The 24,610-nt window shown below is 39.9% G+C and overlaps 1 protein-coding gene across 1 annotated transcript; it reads left to right on the top strand.

Annotated features, from left to right (window-relative positions):
- Positions 1-5,542: 5,542 nt before the first annotated feature.
- On the top strand, positions 5,543-22,724 carry rpgrip1 (RPGR interacting protein 1). Its single transcript, XM_069672681.1, has 30 exons — positions 5,543-5,633; positions 6,967-7,020; positions 7,147-7,264; positions 7,410-7,615; positions 7,723-7,825; positions 12,934-13,074; positions 13,160-13,265; positions 13,363-13,386; positions 13,522-13,668; positions 13,766-13,839; positions 14,702-14,922; positions 15,151-15,257; positions 15,344-15,394; positions 15,502-15,681; positions 15,774-15,891; positions 16,029-16,183; positions 16,825-17,173; positions 17,338-17,495; positions 17,641-17,873; positions 18,083-18,198; positions 19,785-19,993; positions 20,250-20,306; positions 20,410-20,594; positions 20,845-20,908; positions 21,097-21,148; positions 21,255-21,349; positions 21,571-21,760; positions 21,851-21,935; positions 22,075-22,202; positions 22,486-22,724. Exons 1-30 carry the CDS (start codon positions 5,543-5,545, stop codon positions 22,722-22,724), a joined length of 4,056 nt encoding a protein of 1,351 aa, XP_069528782.1.
- The last annotated feature ends 1,886 nt before the right edge of the window (positions 22,725-24,610 follow it).

Genomic DNA, 24,610 nt, shown 5'->3' with positions numbered 1-24,610 from the left:
GCCTGTACCTGTCACGGGGGCGTGGCTTAGGCAGGTGACGGGGCGTGGCCTGTTTTTGAGGCGTGGCTTATGCATGTGACGGGGGCGTGGCCTGTACCTGTCACGGGGGCGTGGCTTATGCATGTGACGGGGGCGTGGCTTATGCTTGTGACGGGGGCGTGGACTGTGCCTGTCACAGGGGAGTGGCTTGTGCTTGTGACGGGGGCGGGGCCTATGCCCATAATGGGGGCGTGGCTTATGCATGTGACGGGGGCGTGGCCTGTTTTTTGTTGTGGCCTATGAATGTAACAGGGCGTGGCCTGTACCTGTTACATGGGCGGGTCTTAAATCTGGGATGGAGCTCGGCTCTCGATTCATTAATATTCTTCCACGGTGGCACACTACAATGTTACTTAATTAAATACTTAGGTAGCAGCTATGTACATCATTTATTCAGTTACAGAAGAAACGTCCACATCAGGGCTTGAACTCCGCTCCCTCAGCCCCTAGGCTGTTAGCTTAACCCCTACACTATGTTTTAGCTATAACCATGGGAGTGTTTTCTTCCTACTCCCCCTTTTTTTTAACCGGGGTACATCACCAAGGTAACTTAACAAGCCTAACAATTCCCCCTTATAAACTCCAGAGCAGGCTGTTCAAGATAAGCCTCAACCTGAATAAAAGTAGCACCTACTGACTATCGTGATCCTGGTACCCCTGGAATTAAAGATATAGTTGTGTGCTGGTTTAGATCAGTTGATAATTTATTATCAGAGGTCTGAGACCTTCATCTGGTTCGATTCCTGCTATCCCCACTTTCTGCCCTGTCTCCAACAATGTCTGCTCTCTGTATTTTGGGAAATAGCACATTTTTAGCACAATTGAAAAGAATAAAAAACTGTCATTATAATATCAAAAGTTAAAATTCTGTGATGTCATTTGAGGTTTTTGCTACACAGCCCATCATATTACACCCCTCCTTCCCTTGCTCCTGACGTAATGTGTTGATTGTCCCCAAACGGCGGACCGCGTTCCGGATCCGGACCCAACTGCCGTCGTCTCCGGACCCGGACCTATTTACAGTTTTGACAAGCGCATCTATTTTAACCTGCGCAGCTGTTTTGTCTTTGCGGTAGTGATTTGGGGGTCCAAGTACTCGCAGACCAATGCATTCGTCGTAAATCATCACACGTGACGCTACTCAGCCGATCAAATCTCAGATTAACAACGCCACTGACCCAGTGGGTGTGTGAGAATACAGATACAGGCTGAAGAGCCAGTCGACAAGAGACACAATGGGAGAAAATAAGTGAGTTAGGGAAAAGTAGAAACGGCGTGCTCTAAAATGAGAGCAGTAGAGAAAACCGAGCTTTTAAGACTGGACATACTCGTATATGTTCCGTGACCGTGGCGGTTATTAAACGCGGACATTGTCTGACACTGTCACTCCGTTTGTCTCTGTTAACTGAGACTCCGGGCTGCAGTTTAGTTCAAACACTTTATTGATAAACCTGATATTTACACAGAGCTACATCAGGCTTCATCATCATGACTAGTTTTCCTCTTATTTCCGCAGTTCTGTTCTTATATGTACCGGTATGTGCCCTTTCTCTCTCCCCCTCGGTCTCGCTCTCTCCAGCAGTCCGTCAGTGTACAGTGCGTTTAAATATTATTTATTTCATAGTCATTGCCTGTTTTAAAACTCACCATGACTCACCATGAGAAAAAGTCTAATGCAACTGCATTTCGGCAAAGCATAAAATAAAATATAAAGTGAATCCCCCTATTATGGTCAAACTTACAATAATAATAAGATTATTAGAATAATAATAATAAATAATAATAATAATAACTCTGTCAGGAGGCAGAGAGATAGCGGCTTAAGTGAAGAGGTAAAGCTGTCTCACTCTTTCATTTGATTTCTGCATGGACAACATTATACTACCAGTAGTACCAAACATTTTATTATTTGTTTTCATTAACAAATAAAGACACTTCCATCACAAACTGGGGCATAAAATAAACCAAAAATACAGGAAATAAAGGTTTTGACACTCAGACTTTCCTACTGACCAATCAGTCTGTAGCTGTAGCTGTGGCAAAATAATGGGTTGCCTTCCAGATATTTGAATGTTTTGTATATGTAACTTGGGTTCTCCTGTGTAGGGGCGACACCTACTGTTTAACCTGTGAATTACGCTGAAATAGTAACATACTGTGATTATGTGATTTATTATTATGCTTGCACCTTAAGAAGCTACTGCCAGAAGCTACCTTAAGAAGCTACATGTAGAGTAATCTCTATTTACAGATTCTAGTAGAATAGTCTACATAGTAGAATATGTAGGCAGGGACATAGATTTCCGGGAAGGCAAGTGTTCTGGTTTTCGTTTGAACTACCCTTGTAGTCTGAGTAATATTGACCAATCACCAATGGCGGTTTTAGGGGGTGGCACCCCAGATCTGACAGGTAGTTGGTCAAGTTAATCATCACAATAAGGCAGGACAACCTCTGATCAACCAACGATGACAGGTCAAGCTGATCCGCTGATTCAGGGCCAGTTTTCATTTAGTAAAGGTAGGACCGAGGTTTTGAAAGCTGATCTCTAGTCAGCGGACATTTGACCATGATCCATTTGAATAGGAATTATTTTGTACCAAACCTAACAGCTGTTTACAGACTGGGTGGGCACAGAGTGTGCTAAAAGACAAGAGGCGGCGAGGTGTTGCTTTTTACGCCTATCATGTGTATATAACTTTTGGTTTAAGTGTGCCACCCCAAGATTTTCTGGGGCCATGTCCGGCCACCCCCAGGAAAAAAATCCTGGAGGCGCCATTGCAGAGAATAGATCAATAAAAGAATGCTGTCTATAATATGTTGGGGCAAAGTTCAAATTCTTCTTATTTTAATGTTTCTAGGTTTTTGTTAGACTAATATATGACAACTTAATCTAATGTATCTCCTGAAAATAAGGAATGAAATTACCACACGCTTTCTCTAGATGATGAAATGGGATTTTTTTTTTTTTTAAAGATTATTTTTTGGGCTTTTTTGCCTTTAATTGACAGGACAGCTGAAGATAGACAGGAAATGCTGGGAGGGGAGAGCAGGGGACGACATGCACCAAATGATCGGCAGACCGGGAGTCGAGCCTGCTATCAGTGCAACGAGGACTGTAGCCTCTGTATATGGGGCGCCTGCTCTACCAACTGAGCCAAACCAGCGCCCTGAAATGGGAATTTTTAAACAACTTATTCATCTAATTTATCTATTTAAAACATTTCTAACATTGTAGTGGATGTGCAAATAGGAAACCTTCACCTACGTACAATAGTCAAAAGAACATTCCTTCATACTTTCGCTTTACGATGTTAAAAAAAAGTTGAATAAAGCCACCATTTCTGGTGTTTGTGAATGCATATGGGTGAAAAATCGTTTCCCACCTTGACCATGCTGAGATTTCTGAAAGAATGTAGTTCTCATGCTTCTTGAATGTGTTTGACAGTAGGCCTATAGTGTACATGACGGAAAAGAAAGCTTTCCACACACAAGATTTGTCAAAAAAGGTGGAAGTCAGTAAGAAGATATTAATATTAACTTAAACTGTCCTCAGTCATTAAAACGTACAAGAATACTGAGACTCTACATGTTTGCTAATAAGATTAGCAAAGAGATGGGATTAGCCACAAGGCAGATGGAGCACTCAGACAGATTTCCTGAGTGAGATTTAGGGGGGGGGGGGGGGGGGACATTTTACACACATACTGCACAAACTTACAGGTATGTTACCGAACTAAACGCATGTATGCAAACACACAGGTATTGCTAGTACTTCTTTAACAATGTTAAATAATTCTAAAATAATTCATTTTGGAAAACATACCTATATATAGAGAACTTAGAAGTTGGAAAAGAAGGAGGGGGAAGGGATGAAGAGGGATTAAAACTGATACCATCCAAGCAACCAGTGGAGAAACACACGTTTAGAGTTACACAGAACAGCAGCCTTGAGTATTAACACAGCACATTTCTTTAGGTAAAACTTCTTTTGATGACTTAAGAGGGTAAGTGAAATGATTTATTACTATTATTTTTTGTTGAATTTCTGTTTTCAAATTTTTCAATGCTGATGTCTGTATCTGAAGGAGAAAATATCTATATAAACCACTGTCTTACCAGAATTGCTCCTGGTGTTAATCACTGATTTTAAAACAATATAGGCGAGTCATTAAACTGGAAATCATTTTTTATAAATTTTCCTTTAGCACTCTTTACCAAAAATGTATAGTGAATGTTATACTGTTGGTGATGACAGCTTCTTCAGGCTCAGCAAATTATGCGGTGTGTACTTAGCACAGAGGTATTTCACCATAGTGAAAATTGAATTTGAATTTATTTTATTTGATAGGGATGGTGCAATTTCAGATAATTTCAGTAGAAAGCACAAAACAGATGTGTGGCACAGACAGTTTATAGCTTTTGTTAATTTTCAACTCTGGTCCCTGGTTGAGCCTGTACACATATAGTGTAATAATAAAGCATTTAGTATCATAAAACCACATAAAACTACAGATATGAAGATACAGTTAAACACATATACCATACAAATGCTGAACACCAATGCAAAAGAGTTATTTAGAGTACAGCTCTGGTTTCTTGTGAAAGATTTTATATCAAGGATTTATTTGATTTTACTTGGTAATGTGTTTCAGTGTTGATAGCCCTTTTTGGAGAAAGCTGATTGTCCAAATTTAGTGCTACAATGTTGTATTTTACAGTTGCCATTCATTATGCTCCTAGTTACTCTCCTACTGTCCTGTCTTTGTATATATCTGGAAAGAGGTTCAGGGGCTGATTGTTAACACATCTGAAAACTAATTTTAGAAAACATAAATGCATGAAGCTCTCAAAACTTAATAGGCTGTATCTTTTTAGTATATGACAGTAATGCCACTGGATGGGTTTTTTGTCCATTATTTTCAGGGCCTGATTGTATAATGATGAACAATTTCTGATTGTAGAGGGTGAAGCTCATACAATATGAAAAATGAGTGAAGGTGCCTAATCAATTGAAAACAATTCAGTTTGGTCTTCACAAATTTTTGTAATTTTCCAACCTCCTCTATTTATTCATTCTTTGTCTTGATATTAAAGTTTCCAGGTGAGCACTATTTTCTAAAGGATAAACACAAAGAAACGTTGTGGGGTTTTTTTCAGATTCAAAACCAGACAAAACCAATCAACTGCTGTTTATACAGCGTCAAATGCCTTTTTTAGGTTAAGAAAAATTGCCCCCAAAACATTGCCAATGTAAAGGTCTAGGATGGTATTTCAAAGCTGTAGAATCGAATAAAATATGAATGTTACAAGCCATGGCCAAAGATTCAGTGTAATTATTTTGTTTCTCAATGTTGCTGCAAAGAATCTTTCATGTAGTCAACATTCCTCTTTGTTACTCCCACAGGGATGAAGACCAGTGAACCAGAAGTGGATAACAATATGACAAGTTTGCTGTTGTGACATTTAATCACTGGAAACTCCTGAGTAACTGAGCGCAGAGGTATGATGTCACCAGTGATGGATGAGACAGCCGGGGACCTCCCAGTCAGGGATGTTGGACTGATGAGGAGGGGACTGATGCCATCTGTCCCAGGTTCGAATGTGACTGTGTACATTTTAAAATTCAAATGGGGCAGCTGTGGCTCAATGGCAGAATCTGTTGTAGAGTCAGTCGTCTCTCAATTGGAAGGTTGGGGGGTTCAATCCCTGCTACAGTCCACTTGTCAACGCAAGATCTTTTAAAAAAAGACTAGAAAAGCGCTAGAAGTACATTCCATTTAACTTTCAAGCTTAATCCAAAAAGCAACTGGACTTGGTTGAAGTTCTTGAAGACGTTTCAACTCTCATCCGAAAGGCTTCTTCAGTTCTAAACTAACTGGTGGAAAGAGCTACAAATATAAGCCAGTACCAGTCTACCATTACTACCAGTAGTACTAATGACCTACAGAGGCTTATATTTTTAACTCCGTCCACCAGTCCAGTTGCCTTTTGGATTAAGTTTAGAATTACCATGACCTGGATGACTGAGAACCTTCACAGACACGTCCATTCAACTTAATCTAGTTTTGAAGACAGGTTTATGATGGAAGTCCTTAAAATAGAAATCATTTGTTGTAGTATTAACGTTAATATCATTAATAGTAAAAGTCTTCACTTCACCTTGGTTGTATATGATGGAGTGGGTCATGTCAAAGAAAAAAGAAAATCAGAGATTCCGAGTATAAAGTCGTAATGTTATGAATGAATGAGAATAAGGACGTAATTTTATGATAAAGGGACTGATATTAGGCTATGCTTAGCCTATATTATTTTGAAGGGGGATATCAGAAGATCAGCCAGCCGCCTGTGCTTAAATGACTAAAATAAAGAGTCATTTTCAAATAAAATTACTTTTCAGAGTCCTGATACTTGTGACAAAGTGGTGCTGATGTGCCAAAAGATTGAGTATTGCAGATTTGTGAAACCCATACTAAAGTATTGTCATATAAAGCTGTGTAATGAGCTTGGAAATTACTACGTAGGAGATTTTGAATGTTCTTGCGAGGTACATGTGTGTTATAGAGTCAGCAGTTGAGAATATATTCAGGGTTACAGGAAAGGCTAAACAGAAGGTCTATGCTGATTCTGAGAAAGCAACAAAGGTCAATACCGACATGAAAGAAGATACACGACTATGTTCTTGTAATGTTAAGACTTTCTTCTCTTGCGACTTTATCCTCATAAAATTAAGATTTTATTCATGTAATATTGCCACTTTTCCTTCAGTGTGGCCCTAATGCTCCGTCATGGTTGTACACAAAACAAATGAGGAAATTACTTTATTCAAGTCTTTTTTTTAATTCTGCCAAAGAAATACATTTGTTCACACTTATGTCTGTTAATACATATATATTGTCTTGACTAAATCTTCTTGCTGTTATCCCAAGATACTCAACATGATGTGAAGCCATGGAGAAAGCCTCATGTCTTGAAGACAAAAGGTTAAACCACTTTACTATACTCATCTTTCGCATATCAACTCAAATATTTTATTATTTGAATCAAAAGTAAACAAAAGCATTTAACCACCTGACTTATCAATAACTATCTGTCTTTCTCTGTGGCAGATCATCAGCGCATGTTTCGGTTTCCCAGAGCGCATCTGGAGGACCTCTGTGTCAGACTGCAAGATGAAAACAGTGTGCTAAGACAACACACACATACACAGGAGCAAAGGCTACGCAGGTAGTATCTTAACCCAGAAATATTGAAATATAACCTCATGACTACACCTAACCCCAGACATTTGGGCAGAATAGGGCATATCAATGTGGCATTAACGTGGGAATTCCCCTAATAAAACTTTTTTGCCTCCTTTTCTTTGCCACAGGATGTCCACCAGACTAATGCGTGTTCGTCAAGCCCGTCCTGTGTCCAGTGGTGTGAAGGAGAGGGACATGGAGGACACCATAGAGGAGCTGGAAGCCCGTGTTGCTATGCTGGAGAGCCAGAAAGGCTTGCTACAGAACAAACTCAGCCTGGCCAAGCAGCACATTATGGACCTTGGGGGACGCACGCCATACAAGTTCATTAAAGGTGTGTGTGTTGTGTATAGAATAAAGCGCATGAAGAGTGGCCAGGGTGGACTGCTGCTTTCCTTTCTGTGTTTGACACTCTGCCCTTTCAATTCTTCTCCTTCTCAGGTAAAATTAGGGAAGTGGATGGTGGAGTCAGGAGACCACCCCAGACTGCCCCGCCCTGCTATGGCCCCATGTTGGAAGACACAAGGTTGGAGATAGAGAGATTGTAAGTATGTGATACATAATATAGAGTCAAAAACAGAACAAACACTGTCTGTTCAGGTGTGTAAGTAAATACCTGCCTACAGATGAATAGAACAGGTCTGCAGTTTCTTACAAAAACCATGGAATCATTTCTAATAACCAATGATAAAAAAGATAGGTACCTAAAAATATGTATTGTATAAATGTGGCATTTTATGCAGGGCATTAAGAATACCGGTTTGCAAACAACTTTCTCTGAACACGTAAATATAGCATACTGGCAAACAAGAGATATGGATGTAACTATTGTTCTATGAACTCAGGATGATCGCCAGAGGCGGCGCTTTACTACTGGATATGATCTGTCTTGCACACGTGTGGTTCAAGTATATCAACAAAGTTACATGTGACCTGCGATGATATAGGGCGTACATATATTAGCCCACATCATCACAAAATATGTTGCTACTGAATCTTCACAGTGACATTAACCCTGTAGAAATGGGCAAAGGTCCCCTCCTATGGCCCTCATAGCAGACAAACAACCAGACGTCGCCTGCATATCCTGCCTCAGGGCCCTTACTGGGCAAAGCAGTTGTGCAGAATTAGACTCATCCTGCAGGCATAGGGGTCATACGCTGCCAGCTAGGGGTGCAACGATTAGTCGACATTGTTGACAAAAATTGATGCCAAAATTAGTTGCCAACAAATTGTCGATAATTAGATAACTAATTCATCGTGCATGCGTTTCATGCTGTATGCATGGACATAACATAATTTTCCAGAGCTGAGTTGCTGAGGGGTGAGCCATCTTGAAGTCTTACCATCTCTGCTACGAGTTGCATATGCAAAACAGCGACCAGAAAGTGACAGGTAAATATAGCAAAATGGTGGCGGCAGATGCAACACCATCGTGTCCTAAAACTTGTAAAGTCTGGGAGCATTTTATCCTCAACTCTGCAAAGGAAAGGATTGATACAAATCTGGAAAGAAGACTTGTAAAGCAGACCTTGCTTATCAGAAGGCACATTTGACTTGTGTACTTGATTTTAGCACTTTGTCGGTCCTTGGTTTTAAATAGACAAAAACTTGATATTGGATCTTTTATTTATCTGTTGTATCAGTATTGGCAAAATCAGCAGCAAAGTTTATTAAAACAAAGCTTCCAGCACCAGCAGGTCCCATGAGGGAACCTTAACAATCTGCGGCCGTATGTTGCTGGGCTCCTTTAGGAAACCAGGTCACCTGAGTATGGAACTCTATGGTCTGGTTATCTACACAATAATCTCTATTTTCAGATTCAAGCTAAAATTGTAGATTCTGTAGGCACACGTAATAGGGGAAGTGTTTTGGTTTCCGTTTGTAGTAGTTCTGTTTGTTGTCCGGAAGTATCCTAATTATAAGATTTGACATAACAATAGTGATCAAGGTTGCTAAAATGTGTTAGGATACGTGGACATTGTGGGGCCTTAGACCCCAGTAGAGGGGTCTGGGGGATTCTTCCCCAGGATTTTTTTTCATAAAACGTATGCGATTTGACAGCTATTTCTCTGCAGACATACAGTATATTTGAAGGGATGAATTTCGCTAAGCTTTTGATCTGACCACACTATGATACCTGGCCAAAATCTCTGGCCAACACTTTGCAGAGCCCATGCGACAGTTCTGCTCTCGGGGATGATAACTGGGCTCAGTTGTCTATAGAATCCAGGTCCAAATCGAGAAATCAAATTTCCAACTGAGAGAAAGACAACTCTTTTCTCAGTTTATTTCAAACCCCAGAGACTGTAGGTGAGTCACAAGCTGGAACGTGGTTGTAGGCATGACACGCCAAATCTGACAGAATCAGTAAATTGTCCAGGTAGGTGAGGGTTTGAATCCTTTGGCCTCTGACCGTTGCCAGCGCTGCCTCAAGGCATTTTTAAAACGCAAGGAGTGAGGGATAAGCCAAATGGTAGAACCTGGTATTCGTACTATGTGCCATTGTAGGCAAAGGGCAGAAACTGTCTGTGTCTCGGTATTATTGGCACATGACTTAGCAATTATCTGCTAATTGTCCCTGACTGACCTGACATGAAGAAACATGCAAGAAGTGCAAGCAGTTACCCTGCCGAGGCTGCAGCGCCACTGAAACAGGATCGAAGTTGTTTTAGATGTGGGTCAGCAGCTCACCTTGCCGATGCTCCATACTGCCCTGATTGGAAAATGACAAGCAGGAACTGCAACAGGATGGGACACTTTGCCTGTGTATGTAAATCAAAGAAAAACACAGCCAAAGTTGGAAAAGTTGTTGTATTTGAAATGAACAGTGCTCATGATACAAAATAGACAAGAGCGTGACAAAATTACATGCAAAGTGACCATAAATGCAGAGCCAAGAGTCTGCTCTATGGATCTAGTGGTGGATGCAGGTGCTGCTGTGTGCATCATTCAAGACTCCTCTACAGACAACAGTTCCAAGCCACTAAAAAAGTAAGTGACTTCTACCAATTCTGAGTTCCCAGTGCTATGTTGCCATTATATGTGGTGAAGACAGGCACAACTTTGTTGGGAATGGACTTATTCAGAGCACTGATACTTCCTCAACACTATCCTCTCATCTCCAGTGGAATAAATCAATGAGGTTAAAGCTGCGCCAGTGACTGGCAAAGGTTTTGTTCACCATGTAAAAGTCAGAGAAGGTGTACAGCCTGCAAAGGCTCTGCTCTCTGTCAAACAAGCTGTATGCTGAATTGGACAAACTTCTGACAATGGATTTGATGGAGAGGATTGATTCATCAGAAGAAAGCCACGACATGACTGCATTCATAATGCATGAAGGGCTTTTCATGTTCTTGTTGGGTTCCATACAGACTGTGCTCAGTCCTAAGTGTGTTCTCCAAGCGGAAGTCTCTGGTGCTGATAGACCTTAAAGGGGTCAAGAACTTTCTGGATGTTGTCATAGTCGATGGCAAGGACAAGGAGAAACATGACTACAATTTGCAGACAGTGCTTGTAGCGCTTAAGGAAGCTGGCTTCCAGCTCTACAATAGCCCCCTTTACACTGCCAGTTCAAGGTGGGATTATTATGCCTCTGTTACGTTCCGTCTTCTATGCACAGAGGCGGAATGGTGGGGCGAAGTTGATCTGCCTCTGAGCCAGCATCGGAGGTAGTAACAGATGCTTTAAAGAGGTGAAAAGGCATTCTGTGTACAGCGGAGCTGGCAGGGCGGAACAGTGTGTGTATTTGAAACTCGTGCTGTTTGTTTACACCTCGCGCACATTTTGCTTTTCAACGCTGGAACACTATGTAAAAACACACAATGGGGCAGCTTCACGCTGGCGTTGCTTGTTCTGGTAATATAATATATATAATGGCAAAGGCTATATTATGGCGGAGCTTTGTTACGGCGCTGAGGCAGAACCCAGGTGTAAAAACGGGTAAAGAAAAGTCCAGCCTACAGTTCCTGTGGCATGCCATCTCAGCCCAGGGTTTGCTACCAGACAGAGATCACCTCAAGGCTATTACAGCGGCTCCAGCATCTAGCAACGCCACCACATTATCCTATTATGCACTATTCCTGAGGCTCACAGTGTGGTATGCAAAGTTTGTGCCAAACTACGCGTCTCTGGTGAAGTTGATGAGAGAATGCCTGCGAGAGTGGGTAGCAAGCGGCAAACTCCGGTGTTGAAAACTAAAGCCAATGCGGAAGTGCAAAAAACTGCAGTATACAAAACTTCACACAGTACCACAGGAGTGTCACCATATGAACTCATGTTCAACAGGAAAATGCACACAAAAGTGAACACTGGCCCAGCAAGCAAAAACACTTCGCTGGTAGAGAATCTGCTGTGCAATTGTGTCATCTCCAAACAAAATGCATAAAAAGTCTACTCAGATGTGAGGAGATGTGCACGAGTGCCAAGCATCAAAGAGGAAAGCCTTGTCAGAGTAAAGAAACCTTTCCATGTTAAAAAAGGACTGTCAAATTTCATGGCCCTGCCAGGGTCAAACCGGAAGCTGGTCCAAGTACTTACTTGTGAACGTACATGGAACGCTACGCACAGGCTTCTTTCCGACCCTGGTGGGTCCAGGTCCACTTTTGCCATATCTGTGCCATATTTCTTCTACCACTTATCGATGGAGTCTCCACTCCCCCATGGGTAGTTTCTGGCATGTCAGAGAAAATCTACAACCACGTAAAATGGCCCTGGCAGGTAATATGGTCCTGAGGCTGGAAAAGTGAGGGAAAGCCCATAAGGAGCTTCCTTGCAACCTATAGCAACAGATTCAATGATTAGTTATTTTCTGTCTTAGTGCCTGAGTCTTTGCAGAATCCTTGACTGTGGTCACTCTTATCGCACTGACAACTGGAGGCTGGCTTTACTGGCATGCTAAATAAAGGGGTTTCTAAAACTTAAAATCAAATAAATTCCCTCAGTACCAAGTGAAGACACTTACTGGTGAGCATTCACCGCTATGCACCACGTTGACTAAGCAGAGTTTCCAAACTCAAATTAAATCACACTAACAAAGCCACTTGCCAGGGAGCAATAAAATGACTGAGGAGCTATTCACCACTGTGAAACAAATATGCCAGTCACAACAGGCAGAAACACGTATGTCAATAAACCATAAGACATACCTGAAAACAGGCTCCCTTCACTCACATTTTTCTTTCTCCTTTTCTCATAATGTCAGGAAATTAAATGCGGTTGCAACAAGTGTACACGCTTAGCATTGCGGCAATAACCTTAAATGGACATCCGGAATTGGGCTCCCTTTACTTGCCTTATATTGGTATTGACACACCGTTCGCAGCAAGAGGAAACACTTAGAGTCGCAGCAATGAGGTGCTAAGGATACCGGCAAAACACTGGACTTACAGCTGTCTCATGAGTACAGCTGTCTCATGAGTGTCTGATTGCAGCCCTTGGAGGACGAACACGTAGCATTTGCAGTTGATATAATGAACTCGACCTGAGTGTGTGCAAGACGGATCATATCCAGTGCCAAAGCACCACCTCTCGCGATCAGCAAGAATGAAATAGGACTGAAACAATCCCCTTGTTTCTCTGTATATCAACTTTGTCCCTTTCTTTCTCCAACATGAGTCTTCTTCCTCCTCTATCCACATCTTTTCCTCCCAGCAGGTCCGGTGTGGCAGAACAAGTGAGGGTTGCAGAGCTAGAGCTGACTGCCCAGGCGCTTAGAGAAACGCTGAGAGAGAAAGAAAAAGAGATCGAGGAAACTGTGAAAGATATAAGGAAGCAACAGGCTGACAAACACAGGTGGCTGGAACTTCTACTTTTCCTATGTACCACAATCATGTCAATACAATCAATAATTCCATGGCTTATCATATTTCACTGTCAGAATAACTATTAGAGAGGATGTGGATCTGATCCGTCTACAAAAGCAGCTTTCAGACAAGAGTACAGCCTTGAGAGTTATCCAGGAAAAGTTCAACAACCTGCAAGAGGTCTGATGAACTTATCTCATTAACTTCTCCTTTTGTTATTTCATATAAATAGTTTACTTTGTGATATATTTTACAACATAATAATCCTTTCTTCCAGGCATATGAGAATCAGCTTGAGGAGGTAAATGCCGACACGCACACACGCATGCACAAATGCATGCTCGCACATATATATACCCATATATATATATGTATTTCTCTTGAAGTTATTTGAATACTTCAAGTGTATAAGTGTGTGTGTGGATATTCATCATAGAGTCAGAGGTCACTGAGGAAGAGTCAGGAAGCTCTACTGGAGAAAGTTGAGGAGCTGACTGAGCAGTTGAAGCAGGAGAGACAGAAAGCACTGGTATTTGAGGGACAACTTAACACCTCTACCCTGTCTTTACAAACCATGGAAAAGGTACGACATCTGTATCTGAAGCCAACCATGAAACACAAGAGACATATATAAAGATGGGATGTAAGTTTCTAAACACATTCAATTCTTCCTGTTACAGCTACAGGAGAGAATATCAGACCTCGAGGGAGAGAGGGATCTAATAAAAGAAAACTATGACACTCTACTGGAGAGGTAAAAGTTAATTCCTCTATGCCCTGAACAGACATTTGACATGTAACATGAAGAATGACACTTTGACATCACATCACTCCTATCCTTGCTTCCCTCCGATAGCTCCCTGTCCGTTTTAGAATTGATTTTAAGATTTTACTAATCACTTTTAAAGCTCCTTTGGTACTTGCCCTGATATACATTTTAGAAATGCTGACACCTAATGCGCCTTTAGATCCTCGGATGAGGCATTTATGGTTGTTCCAAAGTTGATGCTCAAGGTGACCATGCTTTTGCCGACTTTGACTTGGAATGGCCTCCCTCTGGTGTGCAGAATCAGTGACTGCTCTTAAATCACTTCTTAAAACTAACTTTAACAGATTTGCTTTTATGTTGAAAAATGCTTTTAATCTATTCATTTATTTCTAAGTCCTCTTCTGATGTTCTATTCTTACCGTCCTGTACTTATTTATTAATCTTTTACTCGTTTTACTGGTCCAAATATTTGTATCTGTTATTTCTATTTCCTCCGATGTAATGTTGTCTTTTTATCATCTTTTATTGCTTTTATTCCTTATTTTATCTTTGTATTTGTTTTTCTTTATTGCTGTAACTGATTGTTCTCTTCTTTTGTTGAATTTTCTAGACTACTCTCTGTTTGGCCTTACTGTTGAATGTTCTGCAATCTGTTCTGTATTCTGTAATCTTCCTGAGTTCCTGCCTTTACTTTGTAAACAAAGCACTTAGTAAACATCTGGTTTTAAAGGTGCTGCATACAGTAGAGTACAGTAGATGCAAGCTGCCTTTCAAAATCAGTAGAATATGACTGAAGATAAGATTCTTTATCCTTACATGTTGATATATATCTTTTTTATTTCCCTAGAACTTTAGCTGCTCAAAGAAACCATGATGGTCAGGTGGGGGGAAAAAAAGAGTTTGACCAGAAGAGGGAGATGGAGGAAGAAAACATCTGCAGGATGGACATCCAAAGACTGGAGGAGATCATGCAAGCAGAAAGGGAAGAAAGAGGCAGGCTTAAGCTGGAAAAGGAGAATCTGAGACGAGAGAAGGAGGTATTAGAGGAGCAAAAGGACCGAGAAAAAGGTAGGAGTCTCTGCAAGTTGGCAGTGCATGTGTCAATAAAGAGAAATAACGGAATTGGAGTTACAACTACTTCCAGTAAGCTACATTTTAACCTAACTGGGTTCCCTGGCACACCTGAAGCCTAAACTTGGGCAGTGCAAAAAGCAAACATATTCTCCAATAAAATATTGGGACAGAAAGTTGATTAAAATTCACCTTCATGTATGTGTTCTACGTTACTTCTTTTAGAGTTTTCTGAGACGATGAGAGACAAACAACAGCATCTGGAAAGGGAGGTTCTCCACTACAAAGAGCAAGTTTCTGCTCTGCAGGACAGACTGAACTCTGTCACCGAGGTCAGAGAGGAAGAATTAAATAATTTATTGCAGTTTCATGCATAAAATAATAGATATTATGTTCATCATCCTCTCCTCTCTTTCAGGAGTTTGACATGAGTGTGGAGGACCTTAGTGAAATACTTTTGCAGATAAAGGTTTTGCATACTTATACATGTTTATATTTATTTATTTATTACCACTGTTAGGACTTCTTTGAAAAATTAAATAAAAAATGTGTTGCATGCTTACCCTCCAACAACAGGCATTTAGGTTGCAGCAGGAAAGCAGGGCTAGGCTTGGTTTTCTCTGGGCTGATGGAAAGGTGGAGGATTCTCTGCATGAGGTGGCAAACATCCAGGCATCTCATGCTGAGACGGTCCTGGAACTACAAAAAACTAGAAACATTTTACTCCTGGAGAACCGTATCAGTAAAGATTTGCAGGTACATGCAAAGATTGCCTTTGTCAGATTTCTTGAAATTTCTCTCATGCCATTTTGACTTAACTTGCCCTAATTCAAACGTTTGTTCCCAAGGAGGAGTTGAACACCATTAACCAGAAGATGGAGAGAGAGAAGGAGGGGAGCAGGAGGATGATGGCAGAGAAAGACAAGCTTTTAGCAAATCGATTGTTTCAGATCAACAGTTTGCAAAGTATGAATGACAACACTCGTTTTTTGCAGTAACCACAGAGGCAAGAATACCGAATATTGTGTAGTTAGCATGCACAGGAAAAAGTAGTGCAACCCCCAGAATCTCAAAAGTCTTTTTTTCCCATTTGTTCTCTTAAGCTCAGATGAGAGAGTTTGCTTACAGCCGCAAACGAGCCATACCAATACAGTACACCTGGCCGGCTGGAGACCCAGATGTGGCACAGCCAATTGAGGACGACATTTTATTTTCTCAACTGACGGCTGGCGAGTCAATGTTGGAGATCCACCTAAAGGTCCAAAAACACTCAGACTGTTACGTGGCGATACCGTCTGAACACAAATTCAAAACACAGAACACTGAGGCTGGAAGTTGGTGCAAAAGGATTTATTGAAATAATACTTAAAGTTAAAAGAGTCTCTTGGTCTGGGGGGGAAGCAGGGACTGAGCCGTGAGCCAGAGGAAGGAGCAGAGCAGAGCAGGGAGCCTGGCAGAGTGAATCCAGAACCCAGAGGGGGTTATAGATCCAGAGTGTAATCCAGAAGACACAGGAGTGGGCTGGGGCAGGAGTCAGGTGAGGATGGCTGTAGGCAGAGCAAAAATTAGTAACAGAGATACAAACGCGAGATAATAGAGCTAAACGAGACTGACTGTGTTTAGGAGAGTCTACAATCTGGCAGCATGGTGGAGGAGAAGCCCAGTATTTGAAGCGGTGTGGATTGTAGATGATGAGCAGCTGCCACCCAACTCATGCAGACCAGATCCCACTTCTGTAATCAAGCACACACAGAGAGAGAGGGAGAGAGAAAAAGATAGTCCTGCCTAGCATGAAACAGAGGGCGTGGCACAGACGTTGTACTTAACTATTTTTCCAAATCATTTTAAGCTTTTTTCTAATACAGCTTAAATTTGTTTTGTTTTTTATTTTGCATCCAGGAGGCAACCTTCACCCCAGCAGGGCTCCGTGCTATGGGTAGTATCCAACCAGGAGTGGTGGACAGAGTTGAAGACATTGTAACCTTTTGCACCTACAGCCTCTTAGACTTTGAGATGCACTCTACTCCTCTGGTGTCAGGCAGCCAACCCAGTTACAGCTTCACATCCCACTACACACTTACAGCCCGAGATCTTGGCAGGCTGGAAAGTCAAGAATCCAGGGTCAGAGTTGAACTCCACCAGGCTTTAGGGGGTGTCAGGTTTGTGACACATGGAAATGGGCAGATGTCCCTCATGGGCGTCATGGAAAGGAGAGGGGAGCGAATAAGTAGATGTGTCAAAATCACAGGTGAGTAAAAACAAAAACTACAAAAAAAGGTGATATGCTGAATCTGATGCTTTTCCTACATACAGTCTTGTAGTGTAGTGATGCCAATTTAAAGAGAATTACTTTCTGTTACATATTGTTATGTAATTGTTAAATGTCACCTTCATTGCATGTTTGCGGTCAAGGCTCCCAGAGTGAAATTGTTGGTGTTGTGGATTTTTGGGTGCGCCTGATCAATCCTACAGTGCCCATCAACAGTGAGAGAGAGAGAGAAGCTGACAGGAACACAGCCACACAGAGTTCTGTGCAGATCTCTCTTGGCTGGCAAAATGCTGCTTATGAGGTAAAAATGTTTTATTGATCATATTTTGAGAACTGCTCATAAACATGACTCAGTCTCTCAAATTATACTATGCATGATGAATATGTATACTAATAGAACATACTGTAAGTAAAACAAAACAGATTGGTTTTGGTTTTGTTTGCAGGAGTTATATGACTACGGTGGGGGAATCCCCAATGAGTTGGAGGTTATGCTGGAATGTTGCGTTGGCCTTAATGCTCGCTGGCCAGGACTTCTTCCTGATGCCTACCTGACATACAGGTTCTACGACCTGCCAACTCACGTCTCTCAAACAATCAAGTGCACCGATGACCCGGTGTTTAATGACATAGCTAGTTACCCACTAGCAGTAACAAGTGATGTGCTGCAGTACCTGAGGTATGATAGCCTGGACACACTTAAAAAATATCAGAAATTCACATTAGATCCAAGTGAGCACCCACTTGTTTCTATACAGCCTTGTTGCATTTTCAAGGTTTATTTGGCTTTTATTTTGTTTTTTAAGAGAGATAAGTTTAATCTTAGGTCTAAGTGAGTGCATTTCTTGCACCTTTCTTTGCAAACATTTGACTGTACTTTTTGCCCAGGTCCAGCAGTTTGTGGGTTTATGTGTTTGATGATAGCGAAGACCAGATACCAGCCGTCTATCTGGCCAAGACCCCCATCCCACTGCAAGTTCTTGCTTCAGGTCGTGAAATCAGAGGTGAGGAAAAGAGAAAAGCACTGCAATTAAATTATATATATCTATTTACATTTTATTACATCACATGTAACATGTTCAACAAAATTAGTCCTATTTTACCAATTGTTGGCATTTACCTTTTTTTCTGTTTAAATGGAAGAACTGCTAATATTTGCTGTTGCATGTTAAACCACTAGAAATAACGTTTTTGACTTCACTAAATTCTGAGTCACTATCTTAATTTAAAGAAATGAACCAAATTAATCAGTTGAATTAGTTTTTGAATTGTGTGTATGTAATGTAATGTAATTGCCATTTTGCGACCATTACAGCTGTTTCAACTGAAGTGAACTGAAATGAATCGGCTTCATATCAGAAGAAGTTAATTCTCTATTCACTAAATCTGTCTTCTGCATCTTATTGCTGATAAATGAGGAGATGTGTTATGCCTAACTAATTAGTAATTGTGTAAATGAGGATTAAAGAGAATTATATATGATAAAGGAAAATAACAAAATAAATGACAGGAAACAATAATGAACTCACCTTTAAAATGAATTGATGAAAGAAAGCTTCTTGAGGATAAAGAAGGAGATTTATTTATAGCCAATGGCTCACTAATAATTGTGTAAATAATGATTTAAAAAGGATCATACATAATAAAGGAAAATTACTAAAGGACGAAAGTAAGAAAGAAAGGAGGAAACTAATTTGAAAAATAAATGATTAAAATAATTAACAAACTGTAACTTGGTTAGCTTGTGAAATATGTTACGAAATGGCAAAGACAATCAACTTAAATTAATTTAGTTTTATTCTACATCAATTCTAATCAATGGCAATATATCTATCTTGCCTACATGTAGCATTGTTGCAGTGCCTTAGGTCAACAGTTGAATGAAAAACTTAAAGAAAAAGAAAATAATCTAAGAAATATGATGTTGTGGATGCAAAACTATAGCACAGAGACAAAAAAATTTCAGATTTAACAATGTGGCGCTCTTGAAGCTTAGATTTCAGTGGCATTTTTGAAGAGGAAATAACAAAATTAACAAGAGATGTCTGAGAAAGATAAAATATGTCTTTTATTAATTTTGTTTAATAAAAGTTAATTAAATTATTTTTGGGCGACCAGGCTACCAGATGTGAGTTAGTCATCATTTTATATACGCTTTGCTAACACAGGTTGTTTTGGGTGTTATGTAAACTCTTCTTTCATATGTATGTATATGTATGCTTCTAATACGGTGACTTCCTTTGGGGTTTGATATCTTGAGTTAAATACAAAACAATTCCAATGCCACTATTTTCAAGTAATCTATACATAAACTATAGGCTATGTGAACCGTATCAACTATTCTCATGGTTTACCAAAAGTAACTCCTGGATAATCTTTTTTTTGTTCAATCATTGGTTTAATAGGCTAATAGATCTTAAAACTCCCAAGACTCTCTTAAGTATCATTCAAAGAAAATGAGTGTGAGTTTTGAATTTCTGAGTGGGTAGGTTAATAAACAAGGGAATATGCATTTTATAATCAATATTGTGCCATTATTTGAAAACCATAATCTGTCCCCAATCAGCAGTTTTTCTATCTGTCCTGCCAGGTGACTATGTTCTGAGGGATCCAGCTGGTGGACCTCGGGGCATGGTCAGGGTCATGATAAAATGGAAGTACCCATTACAACCATCTTTGGACACTGTGCTGGGTATACAAGGAAGAGAGGACAGTACAATTGAAACCATTGGGAGAAAGGAGAGGAAGAGAGGGGAGGCTGAGGCATCACAAAGGCCGATAGCCAAGCCCAGAATGAAGGTGACATTGATTACTCTTATCTAAGGTGTCAAAAGGTTTGTGAGCTGTGGAACTGTACATGCATTTTATGTGCATTTGTCTCCAAACAAGAGTGGAATGATTAAAAGCACTGACAAAAAAAGGAACTTACCTCTAAGGAGCAGTTATGTACGCAAAGATTATGTCATAAGACAGACAAAGAAGTTCTCAAATATAAATGTGTATATGCTAAACTGTTCAGTATCTTAATACCTGTTCTTCTGTGCTTTTTCCACAGCCTCAGTTTCTTGAGCCAAGTGAAACCAAAGCAGCGCAGAAAGAGACTAACGCTTGGGTTAGATTTTAAGCACCTACAAAACACCTGCAAAGTTGCGATGTGTTACAGTAATTCAGGTATTAAAAACTATTTTTTAACTTGTATATTTATCTGTTTACAGCCACAGCATCGGCCACCATCGGTTAAACAGAAAAGCTCAGAAAACATATTAACAGAGCAACCCATCTCTGTGATTCAAATGGCCAGCAGCCAGTTCAAAGACAAGAAAAAAAACACCAAGAGTTCATCAGACATTTACCAGGGAACAACCCATCTGACGCCTGAGCCAGAACTGGCCACAAGGAAGTAAGCATTTATGTAGAGTGAAGAAAAAAGGGAACAGGGCCTTTGGAGAGCCAAATATTGCAAATGTAGAAACAGATTTCACTTGTTGGAAACTGAAATTTTTCAATCAAGCTAAGCTTTCACAATACATAAGACTAAATGTGTCCTAACCAACTATGCTGTCTCAGCATTTGTACAGTTTTTTTTCTCTCCTTTAATGGTTATCAAGTTGGTTAAAGTGTGTTGGAAAAACTATTTAATCTTGTTTAAGATCTTCAGAGGGAACTTCTTCCACAATGTCGAGAAGAAGCTCTGCCAGCGATGCCAGGACTCAGGTAGGAGCTCATTGTCTCTCTACTGACAGGTCATAAAACAAATTCTAGACATCGTCATGTTCACAGGAAACATCAGATAAGAGAATGTTGTGTAAGGGGAAACAAGAGAGCTGAAATAATAGAAAAGAAAAAGACACAACTAAGAAATGTCTGGTAAATGACGTTATATCTTTTTTTTTCCTTCTCAGGATCAGGTGTCAATGGATGAAGAAGAGGAGGAAGAGGAGGAAGAGGAGCAGAGTCACAGTGGTAATATGTATACATAATCTAAACAACTACTTTCTCAGCTCAACCAGTCAAATTTCAAATTAAACAGCTCTCATTTTAATTTGTTTTGATTATACAGCTGCTTCAGGAGAGAGTGAAGCCCCAGAGACTTCTGAGTCAAGTTCCTCACAAAGCGACATTATCATCATTCCACCAAAGCAAAAAATGAGAAAGGTACAAAGTAACTGTGGATGTGAGAGAAAGTGTATAGACAAGAAAAGAGAAAAAGGGGGAAATTAGTTAGTGCTATTTTTGTCTTTTGTTACATCTGTTGACCAAGGTTGACTTTTCCTTTTAATATGAGCTGTCCAGATATTATTATACAAAAAGACATCACCGGTTTTATCTACTTTACAAAAAGTTAATGAGCTGAACAGAATTTTATTGCTTTTCAGGGTGACAGTTTGAAAGTTGAGATTATGTCTCTGACATTTGAGCCTTCCTCATATGTGGTGCTGGACGAGTCAGTGCAACGTGTCTATGTAGAATATCGGCTGCTTGGCATCCCAATGGAGACAACAGAGACACCCATGTCTCTCCGCAAACCCATAGAGGGGAAGGAAATTCATTACAACTTCACACGAGGTGAGAGTGGATGAGATTTGTGGCTTTGTGTGTGTTTGTCTCCAGACTGTTCTAAGCTCCTTTATAAATCTCTGTTTCTCTCTCTCTCAGTGATTTATGTGGATGGTTCACAGTCAGCTCCACTCAGACAGTATCTCTATACGATGTTGGAGGGCACTGATACCAACCAGGGCAGGTAGTGTTGCTCATGTTTTCTGTGTCATTTTACACATTAATGTAAAACACACAAGTATTTTAGTCTTTGCACATTTTGGTTGTCTCTAGACCCAAACCACTACATTTAAGACTGTGTGTCTGTGTGTCTGTATGGCAAGGTTAAAGTTCACAGTTGTCAGTGAGCCAATGGACAATGATGAGGAGTGTGTGGATGTCGGACATGCTTTTCTGGATCTACAGGAACTGCTCCTCACCGGAAATGATGTCATCAAACAAAAGATTGACAGTATGTGTTGTCTTTGTGTGATGCAATTTGTGTTGTCCCTTAAAAGAAAAAGTGATTTCATTTTGTGGTGGTGGTGGTTTTTATTGATTGTGAGTGTAATGCTAAATACAAAGAGGTGTGCACAATACCACTGCAAGTGCAGACAGAATAGCAAATTTATTGACATATCTTTCTGGCCTCCTTAAGATTCAGTCAGTGGATGATTTCATACCATTTGTCAGCTTATGGAGGAAATACAGAGTTCTTACAGTCTTGTCTTCCCCTGTGTTTTTGTTTCCTCCAGTTGTTAGTGTGGATGAAGAAAAGGACGTGATTGGAAATCTGAAAGTATCGCTGGAAGCAGCAAAAGCTCTAACTGGGATATACCAGGAGTTTTGTAAAAAAAGCGAAATCAAAAAAGAAGACGAGACAGATGAAGAACAAATAGAGGAGGAGCAGCAGAAAGAAGAGGAGCAACAGGGAGAGAAGAAAAAGCAACAAATCCAAGTGATAGATTATGATTTTGATAGTGACTTCTACTGAAATAAATTTCAAGTAATCTTTCTAAGGGGACCAATGCAACATTTGTCCCGGGTGTCAGTTGTTTGTCCTTCAAACTTAAACATACAGTACAACTCTCAAAATATCGTGTCAAATGACTCTGTGAAGTCTTCAAAAATGTAAACAATTTAACGTATAAAGTTGTTAGAATAGATTATTGTTAGTCTCTATGTATTAGAGCTGACCTGATAGAGGCATTGTCTCTCTTTTATTCAAAGCGACTAACTTTAAGTCCATTCAAACTTGTAGATGCTACCAAAAAACTGTCCTTGTAATAAGCATCTTAATTTGTGTTATAAATTACAAAAAATTTAACCATTATGTGGAAAACCTATACCAGACAGGTAGTGTTACTTCATTATGCATTTGTATATGATTCGGCATATCATTTCCAAAGGGAACTTGGATGCTAGAGCAAACATAAAGAATGCACAAAGGGCTATGTAGAATTATATAATAGAAAGAAGATAAAATCCAAAATATAAGTGATTAAAAGATATTTTAGTTTTGGCTTGGTTTTGGCAATCCCTGTGGATAAAACCTTTAAGCCTTATTCCGTAAAGATCTCGATCTAGCTAGCTGATGCATTTGTTTTAAAAGCGAGTAAAAGCAACATATTTTTTATATGATCTTTCTTTCTAAAACATTGTTTAAAAGCGAGGTAATGTATATTTACTCTGGAGAAAACTAAGAGATTACTCCAAATGTTCCTCAAATCAGCATCTCTCTCTACATGTCATTGCCAGTCCAGTCCAGATCTAAACCCCATTGGAAACCTCTGGAATGTGAAGATCGATGGACACAAGCCATCAAACAAAGCCAAGCTGCTTGAATTTTTGCTCTAAAAGTGACATAACATCACACAACACCAATGTGAAAGACTTGTGAAGATAATGCCATGATGCATGAAAACGGTAATTAAAAACCAGGGTTACTCCACCAGTACTGATCTCTGAACTCTCCCTAACTTATAAACTACACTCTGCCAATGAAAGGCGCCTGGTACTCCCATCACAACAGGGCTCTAACTAGTCTAATTAGTCGCTAACTAGACTGTTCTCCTCATGAGTCCCCAGGTGGTGGAACGAGCTACCAAACTCCATTCGGTCTGCAGAGTCCCTTTCCACCTTTTAAGAAGAAGCTAAAGACTCAGCTCTTTCATGAACACCTCTGCACTTAATGATATTGATGCTCTGGATGATGATGACATCGCCAATGTAGTTTATGCTGACTAGGATTTTCAAGATGATGATGACTATACTGATCTTGTTGATGTTGCTGATAATGATTATAATTATAAAAATAAAAAAAACACCAGTGTCAGATCGCACTTGAATCTGTTTTTTGGCACTTACTGACTTCGTGCCCTCCTGTCTTGATGTTGTATTAACTCTCAGATGTACGTCGCTTTGGACAAAAGCATTTGCTTAATGAAATTGTAACATTGTAAAAATGAGTCTTTGCATAATTCGAGGTCTGAAATTTATTATTATTTTTTTATCATTTACATTTATCTTAACCAGTTGTCATTTTCTAGAAAGACCTAAATGAGAATATTTTATTTGAAAGTTGGGAGATTTATAGTACACCACAAAACAAAAGTTAATTTTACACAAACACAAACCTATAAATAGTAGCATATTTTTGCACTGATCTCTTATTTTTTCCAGAGCTGTATATGAGTTTATGTAAGAATCGTAGCTGTAATATGATAATGACAAAGATATGACCCAGTCATTTTTGTTGTTTGTGCCTACAACAAGGGTGCATGTCAGCCTAACATTTCAACAAACAGATGTTGCTGGGTAATAGTTATTTTGTAAAGAAAGTTAAAGTTATTCCTATTACTTGGTAATTTAATGTCTTCA

This window comes from Semicossyphus pulcher, unplaced genomic scaffold, assembly GCF_022749685.1.
Source record: "Semicossyphus pulcher isolate SPU_LCO1_2020_fin unplaced genomic scaffold, fSemPul1.0.p SCAF_21, whole genome shotgun sequence".
Taxonomy (NCBI): Eukaryota; Metazoa; Chordata; class Actinopteri; order Labriformes; family Labridae; genus Semicossyphus; species Semicossyphus pulcher.
The sequence above is the reverse complement of the archived record's forward strand: the minus strand, read 5'-3'. Positions and strand labels throughout refer to the sequence as shown.